We start from the raw sequence: 16,049 nt of genomic DNA, 5'->3' as shown, positions 1-16,049 counted from the left end.
GTTCTAATCTGTAACAGACGGTATATCTGTCGTCGCCACTGCTCCGGGTGCCGCTCGAGAAGGGCTGGAAGCGGGAGCTGGTGTACCGAGCCGCGTTGGATCAGCACTCGCGGCGCAACGCAGACATATACTACTACACGCCAAGCAACAAGAAGCTGCGCTCCACTAGAGAGGTGAGGGTTCTAATCTGTAACAGACGGTATATCTGTCGTCGCCACTGCTCCGGGTGCCGCTCGAGAAGGGCTGGAAGCGGGAGCTGGTGTACCGAGCCGCGTTGGATCAGCACTCGCGGCGCAACGCAGACATATACTACTACACTTCTACTCGCAGCATCAAATTCTCTCACTTTGCGCCCAATTTATGAGATAGACGGAATTACAGAGGAAATGGAGTTAGTAATTGCTACAGTTCAATGGAAAAATGTTAAGTTCCTGTGTTGTGTAGTTTATCTTCCACCAAGCTACAATGATAATCAGTACTTATCCGTTCTATCATGCCTGGAAAATGCTGCCTGTAAATATTCTGACCTTGATATGATAATTATAGGTGATTTCAATTTGAACTCATGTAGTGGTAAGGTTCGAAACCATTTCGAGACTTTTTTAGCTTTTTGCCAATTCTACCAACACAACACAATTCATAATCACCGCGGTGGACTGTTGGACCTGGTATTGAGTGGGCTGGTTTCTGATCGCCTGACAGTGTCCGATGACATAGAGCCACTGGTGCCGCCGGACGCCTACCACCCGCCTCTCGAAATAGCGCTAGTGTTGCCGCGAGGCGTACCGTTGACAACAACACCCTCGCCTTCGCTGAGTGGTCTCTCCGTGCCGCCGGTGTGGGATTTTCGTAAAGCCGATTTAGAGTCGTACGTGTCACTAGCTTGTATCGATTGGGGCGAGGTCTTAGAGGCACGTAACGTTGAATTGGCGACCGAAGTTTTCTATACAAAATTAAAAGAATGTATATCTAGCTGTGTTCCCCATAAAATGCCAAGAAAGAGGGACTTCTTGCGGTATATCTATCCTCCGTGGTATACACCCGAAATCATCAGGTATATTCAGAGCAAATACTTTCACCTAAAAAAATACAAACAAACGGGAAAAGTGTTCAACAGGGAACTCTATAAATACTACAGGGGACATGTCAAAATGTTAATCAAAGTTACATATGGACGATACCTCGAAAACATTGAGCGAGATATTATTGCTGAGCCAAATAAATTCTGGAATTATGTCAGGAGTAAAAGGAGGGATAGACGTGAAAGTACCTACTCGTATAAAGGTAAAATCGTGGTCGGGAAGGAGGCGGCAGACGCGTTTGCAGAATATTTCAGCTCTGTGTTCCACAGCGAGGCGCCGCGCTTAGACGCCGAGGAGGCGGCGGGCTGTGGCGTGACGGGGGCTGATGCGGTGCGTGTGGCTGTCGACAGCGTGGACGCGCGGGAGCTGCGCCGCGCGGTCAGGGCTCTTAGGGCACGGTCTGCCTCGGGCCCGGACGGTGTGCCTCCCTTCTTGGTCCGCGATTGTATTAGTGTTTTGGAGCAACCGCTTCTCTACATATTCAATCTGGCACTGCAGCACTCTACCTATCCTTCTTGCTGGAAAATCACCAGAGTAACACCTGTACCCAAAAGCAGTGTCGGTTCCGATGTGACTAACTATCGGCCCATTGCTGTTCTGTCAGTTTTTGGCAAGGTCTTCGAAACCGTTGTCAACAATAGAATCAATAATCAAACGGCCGCTCAACTTGATGACGCTCAACATGGTTTTAGGACTGGTAGATCAACCACAACTAATCACATCTGTTTTGTAGATTATGTGACTACAGCCATGGATCACCGCTCCCAGGTTGACGCGGCCTACTTTGATTTCAAAAAAGCGTTCGATTTGGTTGACAACGACGTTTTGCTACAGAAGTTGGCTGGGTTCGGATTCACGCCTAGGCTGATGCATTTTTTTGCAGATTACCTACGCGGTCGTAGTCAGTACGTAGCAGTGTCCGGATATCAGTCCCAGCCATATTACACCCGATCAGGTGTTAGTCAGGGCAGCACGTTGGGACCTACTCTGTTTCTACTGATGATCAACGATCTACCGAAGGTCGTCAGAAACTCTAGGTGCCTGTTATTTGCAGATGATCTCAAGCTCTTCATGCAGATTGGTGAACGGGATGACTGTGCCAGACTGCAGAGAGATATTGGGGCTGTTGCAGATTGGAGTGATGCTAACAACTTGCAATTTAACGCATCTAAGTGTAAAACCATCACTTTTACTCGGGCTCGTTCACCAGTGTACGCTGCATACCATCTCCGGGACGTTCCGCTTGGAAGAGTCAGTGAAATATCTGATTTGGGACTCAAACTGGATGTGGAGCTCGACTTTCGTACACATATAACACAGATGTGTAAAGCCGCTACGAAAACGCTCGGGTTCATAATGAGGGTATCCGCGAAGTTTAAAAACATCAGGGTGGCGATATTGTTGTACAATGCTTACGTCCGCAGTAAGTTGGAGTTTGGAGCCATAGCGTGGGACCCCAGCGAGGAAAAATACCAGTTAATGGTGGAGAGAGTCCAAAGACGATTCGCCCGACACCTGTACAAGAGGCAGTATGGATATTACCCTCTCCTGTATCCCTCGCTTTTCGTCTCGGGTATGGTGGGGCTTCACACACTGGAGCTAAGGCGGAAACTGTTGTTGTTAATGCACTACTATGGTGTAATAAACAACACAGTAAATAATCCGAGTGTACTGGAGAGACTCGGCCTGTTCGTCCCGGTGTGGCGTCCCTGTCCCCCGGGCCTGAGCGCGCTGCCCGCGCGGCGCCCGGCGCGCCTCTTCGCGGGGTGCCCCGCGCGCACCCGCCGCGCCGCTAATTCGCCCACGGCTCGGGCACTGGAGCTTCTTAATGTCTTGTCCATCCGTGCCCCACAGATCGACATATTCGCGGATAGTGTTGGTAGTTTTGGTAGAGAGCTCTCAGTATTCCTGAGTCAATACCTGACGAAATAATGTTTGACTACTATTTTGCTATAATGATGATATATGTAAATAATTAATGATAATAATGATGATTTTAATGTAATTAATTTAATTTATTTAATAACCCTATATGTATGTACTATTTTTGTAAATAATTAATTGTGTTTCAATGTGTGTATTTGTTTTTGTAATGCTACCGTAGTTTGTAATAGCTAGTTTATAAGCGATTTGGTTAAACTGTAATGCTTATAAATGTAAATAAATAAATTCAAATTCAAATACACGCCAAGCAACAAGAAGCTGCGCTCCACTAGAGAGGTGAGGGTTCTAATCTGTAACAGACGGTATATCTGTCGTCGCCACTGCTCCGGGTGCCGCTCGAGAAGGGCTGGAAGCGGGAGCTGGTGTACCGAGCCGCGTTGGATCAGCACTCGCGGCGCAACGCAGACATATACTACTACACGCCAAGCAACAAGAAGCTGCGCTCCACTAGAGAGGTGAGGGTTCTAATCTGTAACAGACGGTATATCTGTCGTCGCCACTGCTCCGGGTGCCGCTCGAGAAGGGCTGGAAGCGGGAGCTGGTGTACCGAGCCGCGTTGGATCAGCACTCGCGGCGCAACGCAGACATATACTACTACACGCCAAGCAACAAGAAGCTGCGCTCCACTAGAGAGGTGAGGGTTCTAATCTGTAACAGACGGTATATCTGTCGCCTTCGAATGACCCGTTCGTGAGCTAAACAAATGTTTAAGTGGACGTTACTGTCGCTAATCGTAAGTTTGTAGATCTCTCAGGCCTTTTTTCAATGGTCATAACCTCATAACTCATAGAATTAAACGTATCACGTCATAAGAAGAGTATAAGCGTCAGAAAATATGCATGTAGATGACTGTTAGCGTCATTTTAAAATTAAAGATGTATCTCTATACTTTTTTTCTTTGTCCAGTCATCATCATCATTCGCTTCTTCTCATTATGTGTATTGTGAGACCTATACGTTAGGTCCGTCAATGGCATACAGGTCACACCATACGTAGATTAAATTCGTGTGGGATAGTTATTTTAATTTATTTTATTATCTGATAACACGAAATTATTTTATCTGAAATGTCAAAACACTACGTTCACTGTCTCTAGACTCTTGACATTTTGTATTCTAGCAAACTTTATTTTGTAATTTGTTTGACAGGTGGCGGAACACCTCTCTGGGACCGGACTGACTTTAGACAACTTTTCATTCTTCAAGGAACCACTGGGTGTAGATGACCCAGAAAAAGAAATCATTCGGTAAGTTCACAATTTAGTAATTTGCGGCTCAGTACTATTACTCAGTTATTGTACAATTTTTCTTCTACGCAGACATTATACTTGTTGAGTTTTTATCATAAATTTTGCTGCGTAAAGTAAAGGGCTCGTCAACGTCTGGGTAGAGGCAGAGGCGTGGCCGACCCTTTAACTCTTTCGCTTTTAGTATGCAAAATAAAAGCGCGGCGCACAATGTGTTAAGGGTTAGTATTGTAGCATTTTTGCGACTAACAGTGTCGTAACTGTACTGTCGTAACTATACTAACTGAGACGTGTGCCAAATTCATTGGGGATAATGGTGGTCCGTGCCGACGGCCTTTCGGTCAAATTTGGGCACCTCCCGGGCATTTTTCCCGTTTTGCCACCTTATAGTTCCGCTATTGGAGGCTAAGCTCACTGATTAAACCTGTGTGCCATTATAATAGTTGTTTACTTGACCAACAGTGACGCGAAGCTGATGCGGAAGGTGGAGTCCCCCGTGGCTCAGACGGCGCCCCCCTTGGCGGAGGGCAAGCGCACGCCGAAGCCCAAGCCGCCCAAGGGCGCCAGCCCCGACCCGGTCACTCCAAAGTCCAAGTCTCCGCTGGCCAAAATCAAGGTACCCTCTGCTTCTTTTGAAACTTTTTCCGCTTGCATCTTAAATGCTCATTTAAATACGAGAATTCACTTGCAAGTAGCATTTGTTGGATTTATATAATTCGTAGTACTTATATCAGTTGTTTTAATATCCTAGACACAGAAATGACAGTTCTATTTGATTTTATATATTAAGAAGCCCCTCGATTCTCTAATAATTTGTAGACTTGAAACTTCTTTAGAGGTTCAGGTAAGTTATTTTTTGAAAATGACTCAAAATTTCACTCATTTCCCATATGGAGTAGAGTAGTAGACTAGTGTAATTGTAAAAAAAATAACTGTAATAAAATATTATAATAATTAGTTACCTTGTATGTTAAAAATATCAATGTCCGATAGGTGAAGTCAATGCAGCCGCGCCTAAACCGCACGCCCGCCGCGCCGTCCGCCAAGAAACCCGCCGCCTCACCCGCCTCCGCCACCGCCACCGACAACAACAACACGCAGGCCATCAAGAAGAACAGGTATTTAGGAGATAGCGACCACACGGGGAAGGCTATTAAAATCTATCGCAACCACCAAATATTTTTGTCCCATGTTTCATTTGAACGAACGCGTTTTTTTTAACCGTCTGAATTTCAGAAAGGTCATAAATCTAACCTGACGTAATTGATACATGATGCCTTTTTCAAAAGTTTAGAAAATATTGTTTTTTTTTTAAAAAAACGCCTAAGGTCAAATGAAAATTTAGCAAATGAAACATCGGTCAAACATTTTTGGAAGCTGCGATAGGATACCGGCTATTAGGCCGCGGACAGGACGCCAGCGTTCCAGGCCGGTAAACAATGTATTAAGCCCGAGTGCCCGCTGGCCTCCAGATAGCAGCGATCTTACACTATGCATATCAAACAGATGCGTCTTGTCAGAGTCAAAGGATTTTGAACCTTTTGTACAGAAGTTACATTCTGTATTTAAATTGCCCCGGGCTTGAATGCTCGCGACCATTGGTGCCGTCATTTAAATTGTCATTTTTATCTGTAAATAGCCTTCTCCGTTGCTAGATTGGGACATAACTAAATCCTTTTGTTATGGAAAGTCGCAAAAGGAATTACTTTTGTCTTGTTTTCTTATAAGAAAAGAAATTTGTGTTGTATGCTTTTTATAATTGTTAAGTTTACCTTTGATTTTGTAGTCATCAAAAGATTACAAAGTTATTTTGTAACTAATTATAATCGACAATTATAATATTTATAATATCTTGTACTGAACTTCTGCATCAAAAATCCTTGCATCATTTCAAATAATTTACATGTTTTTGTTGATATAAAACCATTTGAAAGTTTGATACATTTCCAACCACATAACTTTAAACGACCAATCGTCCACTTTAAGGATCATCTACGATTCTACGTAATTCAACGTATATACACATGAAATATTAGAATGTTATCCATTTGGTTTAAAAACAGTTTTTGATTTATATGTTTTATATTTTGAATGACCGGAAATTTTCACATAGCCAAAGAGTTATTGATTGTGAAAAAGGTGCAAAGTCTAAGAATAAATCGTGCTCCTGAGTTTGATAGCCGAACCAGATGGCGCTGTACGGCTCCATATATGTTTTGAACACATTTATCGCCAGCGACCGGTTAGGCGCTTTCTCTGTTCGTAAGCGCTTTTCGCTACATACGGTTGCGTGGAATGTGTTAAATGTCAAATTTTGACACACAGCTATATCTACTTTAGCTGTCAAATTCGAAGTACGATTTTTTTAGACTACTTCTTCCACTATTTATACGTTTTTGATGATAGTCTCTAAACATAGTAAATCAAATGGATGACATGACAACTACATTGTCCGGAGGGTTGATTGACACAGTGCAATGAGCCCTCCTCGGCGGGTACTGAATGCGCGCGAGTGTAGTAACCTCGGGCAGAACGGCGCCGCCGGTCCCTGCCGTCCCGGTCGCGCCCGTCCCGGTGCCGGTCGCTGTGCCGGTGCCGGTGCCGGTCATGCCGGTGCCGGTGCCCGTGCCGGTCATGCCGGTGCCGGTGCCCGTGCCCGTGCCCGTGCCGGTGGCCCCGGCGCCGCCGCCGCTGCAGAGCCGGCCGCCGGTGTCGCCGGTTGACGCGAAGATTGAGCAGCATGACTTGGTAAGCGACTTATCTATTGTATGCCGTCCAAAAACTATTAGTAGTTATTTTACAAAGACGGATTATCTAAAAAAATTAAGTTGAATAAGTACTCTACTATTTGTTACTTTATTAGCTATCTGTTGGAAGCCAAACTTCTAAATGACGGATCTGAATACACCAAATAGTACTGCTTTATTTTTGGAGAGTTTTAATATGATTAATTTTCTACTTTTTTTAAACTCTATCTATCTATCTATCTAGCCCTTTTATTCTGAGCTAGAGTATGTCCCGTAGCTCAGTATGCCGCTTGGCAAAGGCCTCCTCTTAGCTCTTTCCATTGAGGTCTGTCGTGGGCCACTCTTCTCCAGTTCGGGCCCGCTGTGAGTTTGAGTTCATCCTCCCATCTTGTTAGAGTTTTTAAACTCTAAAATCTGTAAACTTAATGCAACATTCTACATCATTCTTAATATACAGCAGCAGGAGACTGAGACACGATAGAATTTAAAAGATTATTTTAAACGACAATTCTTTTTTGTCCAGTCCTCACCCCGACAGTTGGTGCAGCCATGCTCCATGACATGCGGTCGCGGAGTGCCCACGCTGGCCTGCGGGCTGTGTCTGTGTCTCTACCACCCCGCCTGCGCCGGTCTCACGGCGCCACGACCCGAGGGGACCTTCTTTTGCAAGGTAAATATAATAGACAGTTGGTGCAGCCATGCTTCATAACATGTGGTCGCGGAGTGTCCCACGCGGTACATACGCACTTACCTATTCGTAATCTTGATGGCGCCTGTTATTTGTATGCAACCGCGTGTGCTTATGCGTTTTTAACCGTCACCTAACAGTATGGTATTGTAACGCCGCCGCTGTTCAAACTGGAAGGGCGTGCAAGGCCTTAATTTGTAATAATTTGTTTCAGAACTGCCGAAAGTCCAGTTCGCCGTCATCATCCCCGCCGCCGCTGACCCACAAGTCCGGGCTGACGTCCCTGGTGGCGCCGTGCGCGCGCCGGCCCGCCCCCGCGCCCCGGCCCCGCCCCCGCCCCCGCCCCTCCACCGCCGCCCCCTCCACCGCCGCCGCCGCACAGCCGGCAGACAAACGAGTCACGCTCAGAATGAAGGTACTATACTATACTATACTATACTATACCAACACCTTAACACGACATTGGATGTTATTAAACTTTCAAAACTTCATTATATTGTAATAAATGGCTAAAAAGTTCAATTTAAATTTAATACAAGATTTGAAAATATTGAAGTATGCATCGAATCGATGAAAATAATTGCAAGTATTGAAAATTTTAATCCTGCCCAAACTACGTAGAGGCCCAATGACATGACGCGGCGATACATGATTGGATTGGTCAAAGTCATTATAGTTTACTGAGTGTTGTACACTGAATTCGTGTTAGTTGCGTTGGGATCTACGAATTCATAGAGAAAAGTATGCGTTTATAATTTGGTCTACGAAAGCATAATTGGGGCATTTTCTATGAAAAGGGACCTTATTGTCGATGACGCTTACGTCGTATAGCGTCGCGCGACATTGTATTTATATCGGAGCATCGTTAATAATGGCGTAAGCGCCATCGACGATAAGGTCCCTTTTTATAGAAAATACCACAATTGAAGCAAATTAGACGAGTAAAAATACAATTAGAATGATTGTCTATACATGTAATGTTGCAGATGGCAGGCGGGCCCGGCGGCGCTCGCGTGTGGGCGGTGTCACCTGCGCGTGGCTCGCTGCCGCAGTCGCTAGCCGTGCTCAACGGACGCCGCTTCATCGTCGTGCCGAGGGCTATAGTGCAGCCTGCTCCGTGCGTACACACACACAAACACATTTATCAATGACATTTTAATCTATTACAAAATATACAAGCACTGTCACGTATGGTGACACCGTTTTTTATGGCCGTGTATTTGTAAAACCAAGCAAGAGAGGCATTCACGACCACAAGCTTGACAGGTTACATTTGTTAGTGGCAAAGAAGTACTGCGCTGGTCAGTGGCGGATCCAGGATTTAGAGTACCCAAAGAGGGTATGTTTAGGTAGGGACCCTAATATTTTTCATATAATGACTAAATCCGCTACTGACACTGGTTCACTTCTCTACGAGAACATTTTACGGACATAACTTTGAAAAAATCTGTACTTATGCATTGATACTTGCAAAAAATGGAAACAGAGCATATTAACTACTCACTTTTAAACCCGAATTCATTCCCTAGTAGGTTAAAAGGGTGAGCACCCTTGTACTAGTAATTAATAAATGTATTTTGTTTCAGATAACCATTGGGTGTCATTGAGACGGGCGGCATCACGCTGCACTGTATAATCACAATTAACTTTACACTAAGATCGACTAAGATACCTAATATCGGATGCAGAATTTTATAGACTAGATCAATGCCAGAGCTTGGACCCTTTAGGGTGTTACCACACCATTCGATCGATCGATTTGTTTAGGTAGAAAATAACGATTGGTGTGGTAACACCCTTAACGTGATTGATTAGTGTGAGTTAACATAGCACATTTGTTTTTCCCAACTATTAGAAGGATTATGGTTATGACTATGAGTTGTACAGTCAGCAGCATAAGTTGCTAAGCGGGCGAGGTGTTCAAAATGAGGTCTACCGTTTTTGTGCTCACCGGTGGCGGTACTGTAGATGTAGGTCCAGAAAAACAGATCTCAAAATTCTTCTATGCTTATTTTTATAAAATCAATACGTTCTAATATAGCAAAGATAACAAAGGTATTTTAACGTCTAAATGTGCCATTTTTTCAATATGTTTAATTTTGCATATATTTTAGTTTGGACGTTTGTTAAACCACTAACATTTATTGAGCTAAATCTATTGTTTACCATGCTTAATCAAATATGGACAAAGATTTACCACAAATTATGAATAAGGAGTGAAAATTCCCGATAAAAAAGCTTGAAACCACCAAAACTTCTATGCATTTGACATTTTGAAAGACCTCCATCTACACTAGCGCCCCTAGCGGCGCAATTAAACGCGGTAGCCCTCATTACCTTGACGCGCTCTTATTCTCTTAACAATAAAGTCGCGTCAAGATCATTTTCAACACCTCGCCCGCTGGGCAACTATTGCTGCTGACTGTACGTTTGTGTATTGTGTTTCACTGTGGAGTCAAAATTACTGAGCCGATTTTCATGAATGATGTGGCGATCGAGGTACACAGACAAAACACAGTCGATTATAGCCTCGTAAGGCCCAATGTGCATTACAAATTACAATGTACACTTTGTTTCAATCTAATTTGAACCTTACACTAACTGAATTAAGTAGCATTTCTTTTGTTTTCTAAAACAAAAGAAAGTCACTCTAATCTTCTATACAACAAGGTTCAAATTAAAAATAGGGAAACTTTGTATGGTGGGCCTTGCGAGGATAGAATGACCTAAGCTTGTTAGGTAACTTTGAGCACTACACTAAATAGCATAACCGTTTGTTTAATTATATATTTAATTTTTAGGGTTCCGTACCAAAAAGGTACAAAAGGAACCCTTATTACGTTTTCAAGAAACTCGGATATTTCATAATTCGTATCATTATCAGTTATCACTGTCATGTAGGATTCCTAATATTAAAATCGTGTCAAAAAATGATGGTGTAACCTTAGTCCAATAATGTACTGGCATTGTTTCTGTAAGAACAAAATAATGTGCTATTTTCAACCAAAAAGGTAATTATTGTCGCTTGTCAGTAAGGCGCTATTTCCATATAGCTTCAATTAGAAATCAACCTTATCGACAAGCGATAAATGACAAATTTTGGTTAAAAACGTCACATTATAAATAAGTTAATACTTAAATTACCACTTTCCATTTTAATTTAATTAAGAAACTATCATTAAGGATTATATGAAGTTTATTGTTACTTTACCATTACAGATGTAGTGCATAATTATTTTCCATCGTATTTTCACGGAAACGTACGAACTTGTCTTGCTATTTCAGTCAGTCTCGGTACAAAAAGTACTGAGGTTGACTGAAGTAGTATGACAAATACGAACGTTTCCGAGAAAATACGATGGAAAATAATTATGCACTACATCTCTACCATAATATCACAGTAATCTATAAATAAATAAGAAATGCCTATTTTATAAATAAAATTTCCAAGCAAATGTTTGTAAGTAAGGTATTAAAATTATATACAAATTACAATTAGTGTGTATGTAGCTAATATTATTTAGATAAAATTAATATTTCCCTAATTGTTAACTTGATTTAAGGTAACTTCATTGTTAAGTTGGTCCCTTCCATTACAATCTAGAAATATAGTTTTGAATGATTCACGGTTAGTTTCACTAGACTTATATTGACCGGGATATAGACCGTGATTACCTTTTGTATTATTTGTGAGCTCCCGATATTTCGACGCAGTTACATGCATCATGTTCACGGGTGACTGAAGATAGCGGGTGGGTGTCAAAGTTGTGTAGACAGCGCTCTGTCTACCCTCATTCTTGCGCGTCGGCTGCGTTCACTTTCAACGTTACCAACGGTCGCATTCAATCGCGTTCACACTCGTTGGTCTGTCCAAACACACTACACTCACGGTGTCACTACGCGTGTTTGATTCGGATATCACTGGTTTTTTACACAAACAAACATTTTACATGATGCATGTAACTGCGTCGAAATATCGGGAGCTCACAAATAATACAAAAGGTAATCACGGTCTATATCCCGGTCAATATAAGTCTAGTGAATCTAGAAATATTTATTGTACCTATTAAGTGAACTTGTTTTATATCGTTTGATTCGTTTGGGTTATTTTTGGATCAAACTAAGACCAGAAACTCGTGTAACCAATTGTTGTTTACAAACTTTGATTCCACAGGACCTGCTGCATTTTAGTCGGCTTTAGTCTTTTAGTTACAATTTACTTATTTGTTTATGAAAGGAAATCTTGAATTTCTATAGTTAAAGCGACAAGGTTCTGTAGTGGCCTAGGAGCCAAATTGGTTGAATGTACATATTTATTCTAGTTACGTAACTGAAAATGTAATGTTTAACAGCTTTGAGCGTATGTCTAACAGTAATAAATTACCGAACATTAGATGTTGAGTAAATACATTATTTATTTTTGAGAAACAAATCCAAAATCTATTCTTTGTAGGAGTTTTTAACCGTTATTTTTTTTTCTCTTACAGGTTCCTTATTTATTCTTGTATAAATTATGTCTTGTGTTACTGTAGAGGAAATGTATCAAACTAATAAATCTTGTAGCCAATAAAGTTTTGTTTGCTATAGCGACCTTTTACAAGATATAAAGGTAAGGTAGTTTACATTCAGTACAAAATATTATAGGTTTCATTCACAGATGGTGTTTAAGAATTTATGCCATGCATGTATGAGATGTGAATAATCCTTGGTAGTTTTTAGGCTAATACTAACATATTTTGAGAATTGACGTAGTTATAATTAGTACGGGTGTTTTTCGCTTTGGTACTTTATGTAGTTTCAATCTGTAAGATGATACGGCGCGATAATTTGGGGAAATCATTATACTCGGATTGTTCACTTCAATACATGGCAAAGGACTTCGATTTCGGGTACAATTACGGATATACAGATCGATCTTTCTTCAACCCTTTATCGTTCTCATGCCAATAGCGTCTCGACAAAAATATTGCTTAAAATAAAATGATTAGAGTTACTTCGTTATCGTCGCGCACTATGCGCGCATGTCAACTCGCGTCTTAAGCCTTGGCGCTTAAAGGGTTGGAATTGAGAACGATTTCTAATTAAGGAAAGTCTTTGCTGTCAACTAACAAAAGTATTGTTCCAGCAGTGACTCGAAACCAGTTCGAGGCCGAGTGGCGAATGGTGCCGCGCCGTCACCCACCACCGACTCGCCGCGGCGAAGAGGGAGACCCAGGCTAGACGAGAACACCGACCACTTCACTGCCTTCTGCCAGAAGGCGAAGGAACACAACTATAATGTGGCTAAACAGGTAAGAAGCGTATTATCTTTGCTGGTAAACCTTAATAAATAAAACAGACATAAAAGATTAAATTGCTATAACAATTACAACTGACCCACTCGGATACAATGGATAAAATAGTCCGATTCATCTGTTTGTGGGTTTCGTCGGCAGTTTTACTTTGCAAATAGTGCTTTCCGATGATAAAAAGTTTGTAAAAGAGAAATAAGAAAATACCAAATTTTATGGCCTATGATCTACTAAGTATTTGTTGTATATTGCATCAATATCAGACCGTAAATGTCCACCCTATTTTCGTTGAACACATTCTTATGTTATTTTTGGATGCCTGATAGAGGTCTCTGTCTCTGACTATTACCAAACTACCAGAAATATCATCTATTTGTAAACAGTGCGTTAAAAAAAATCAAAGAAATTAGGCTTTAGATACACCTGTGTGTTTGACGCCACGCCATAGATAGATAGCACTACAGATGTAGGGAACAATCCTTTACCATCGTATTTCCACGGAAGCTCACGAACGTGTTATGCCATTTTATTCAGGCTCAGTATTTGGGTTGACTGAAGTAGCATGACAAAACCGAACGTTTCCGAACTTCAAAATATTTATCAGTACGGTTTTTACTCACTATTATTTTTAGTCGCTTTTTGCGACATGTTTCGGATTCTTTGGGAATCCATCCTCAGGCACGAGTGTCCGCGGCGGTTGTTCGTCGTGCACCCTAAATAAAAAAAAATCAAAAAAAAAAAATATTTTGAAATATGTCTCACGATAGTTTGTGCGGTTTCCGAACTTGTTAATGTGTGTGTGTGTGTGTGTGTTAATCGAAGTGTCATTGTTCCAGATATTCCAATACCTGGGCATGCGTGACCTGGCGCATTGTGCGCGCGTGTGCCGACTATGGCGGGAGCTGGCTGCCACGCCACAGCTCTGGCGGCACGTTAGGATGAAAAATTCACACGTGAGTATTTTATGTGTGGAGCAGCCTGCAGTTCTGAAATAAAGATCTTTTTTTAAAATCAGGCCCGTAAAGTTTTATGAATAAGGGGGTGGTACATCTGTACTCTTATACCAAAGATATAATAAAAGATATAACTCCGTAATAGATGGATACAGTCTAAGGAAAAAACGTGCCTCGAAAATCAAGAAAATTTGATTCTCGTTCAGAGGGCGCTACTAGCTTTGGCCTACTGTCGTATAGATGGCGTTGACGGTTTCGTTTGTTAGTTAACAATTTTAACGGATATCAGTGAAAGAACATGGGTCAAAATCATAAAAATAATTAATGCAAATAAAAAAAATCATTTATCCATATTTAAATACCTTTTATCGTATTTTTATAAATCTTTATTTTTACTAGACTTATATTGACCGGGATATAGACCGTGATTACCTTTTGTATTATTTGTGAGCTCCCGATATTTCGACGCAGTTACATGCATCATGTTCACGGGTGACTGAAGATAGCGGGTGGGTGTCAAAGTTGTGTAGACAGCGCTCTGTCTACCCTCATTCTTGCGCGTCGGCTGCGTTCACTTTCAACGTTACCAACGGTCGCATTCACACTTGTTGGTCCGGTCGCGTTCACACTCGTTGGTCTGTCCAAACACACTACACTCACGGTGTCACTACGCGTGTTTGATTCGGATATCACTGGTTTTTTACACAAACAAATCACAGGATTCCACACATTTGACAGTTTAAACCCATCTTCATGTTAGCTAATGGTGGGTAACGAACAATGTAAACATTCAATTTCATGATTGACAGTTGAGGGTATAATTGAAAATCATTTAAGTTTAGTGATTAATTGCTTTTAATGTTTATGGATTATGATTGTACAAGTTTAGTTGAATATGTACTTTAATCTATTTAAATATTAGACTTAATTTGTATAAATACTTAGAAATATTTACAATAAAGTTAACATGCAAAGACTAATGCAAAATGTAGATCATTATAAAAATGTTTTATCTGGTTGGCAACATTGGTTGTCTTTGTTCAATTCATATCTATTCATTACTTACTGGTCGCTGATAAAAATAGCTTCTAAGTGTTGCAGAATAAATCATCAAGTAGTTAAAATATCAATTGTAGTGATTATTTACGATTCCTGTGGTTCCCGTAGTACGGTTCTCGTACAATTCAGAAGTGCGATACTGGAAAAGCAAACCTACGTCGCCTGGAACCGAGGTATTTGATCCCGAGTGAAGGTCAGTGATTTGAATTTTATATAATTGGTGATTTGTGCTTATTTTATGATCTGATCATTGTTGGTACCGCGTATAGTGAAGTGATAAACGCAAAATTCTTAAACTTTTCCCTTCGATTAACCGTTTACTTTCGAATGTTCATAATGAAACTGTTACGTAATGAACTCGTTGCACAGATAGAATTATGTGTGTTTACGTAGATACGTACGCTTCTACAAAGATACGTTGGTTCAAGTAACGATACGTGAGAACAATAGTAGTTAATTAGTGACAAAGCAAGTTTGGTTAATTACTTTAGTATATCATAATTAGATGATTTATGTAATGTATTGTATATTTCTTAATAAGTTGAGTAATGACTAGTTGATTACTTATCGTATGGTGAAGTACATTCAGAATTATTAACCATGGGATCAGATAGGGCTTCTAGATCACGTAAGCGTCGCTCTAAACATCACCGTCGCTATTCAAATTCCTCTGGCCGAAGCATATCGACGGCATCATCACGTAGTTCGACATATTCGCCGCCGCGTCGGCGACATAAGAAACAAAGAAAACATCGCCATCGCAAAAGTAAACAAAGGGATGCTCTGACGAACAAACCTGAAACTTATCGTAGTGTAGGGCCTAAAAGTTCTACACCGCCGTTACCTTCAAAAGGTAATCCTAGTAATGATCATCTGTCTGGGAATCTGTCTGCTAGTACCGCTGGAGCGAATCAAACTAGTACAAGTAGTATGTCAGTAGGAAATATTTTGCCGGGTCATGCTTACACTGCACACGTTAACGTAGTGCCTGAGTTTGACCCTAACGATGGTGCTCAGAATATCGAATGCTGGATTCACA

General features: G+C 41.4%; 1 protein-coding gene across 1 annotated transcript in view; it reads left to right on the top strand.

Annotated features, from left to right (window-relative positions):
• LOC134751271 (nascent polypeptide-associated complex subunit alpha, muscle-specific form-like) overlaps positions 1-16,049 on the top strand; it is a 39,086-nt gene that overhangs the window by 6,120 nt on the left and 16,917 nt on the right. Inside the window, exons 6-14 of the mRNA XM_063686653.1 lie at positions 4,175-4,272; positions 4,735-4,888; positions 5,266-5,390; positions 6,804-7,020; positions 7,543-7,689; positions 7,922-8,122; positions 8,694-8,842; positions 12,833-12,998; positions 13,835-13,951. Of these exons, the coding sequence (XP_063542723.1) occupies positions 4,175-4,272; positions 4,735-4,888; positions 5,266-5,390; positions 6,804-7,020; positions 7,543-7,689; positions 7,922-8,122; positions 8,694-8,842; positions 12,833-12,998; positions 13,835-13,951 (1,374 nt within the window). The remainder of the gene's footprint in view (positions 1-4,174; positions 4,273-4,734; positions 4,889-5,265; positions 5,391-6,803; positions 7,021-7,542; positions 7,690-7,921; positions 8,123-8,693; positions 8,843-12,832; positions 12,999-13,834; positions 13,952-16,049) is intronic.

This window comes from Cydia strobilella, chromosome 21 (assembly GCF_947568885.1).
Source record: "Cydia strobilella chromosome 21, ilCydStro3.1, whole genome shotgun sequence".
Classification (NCBI taxonomy): Eukaryota; Metazoa; Arthropoda; class Insecta; order Lepidoptera; family Tortricidae; genus Cydia; species Cydia strobilella.
The sequence above is the reverse complement of the archived record's forward strand: the minus strand, read 5'-3'. Positions and strand labels throughout refer to the sequence as shown.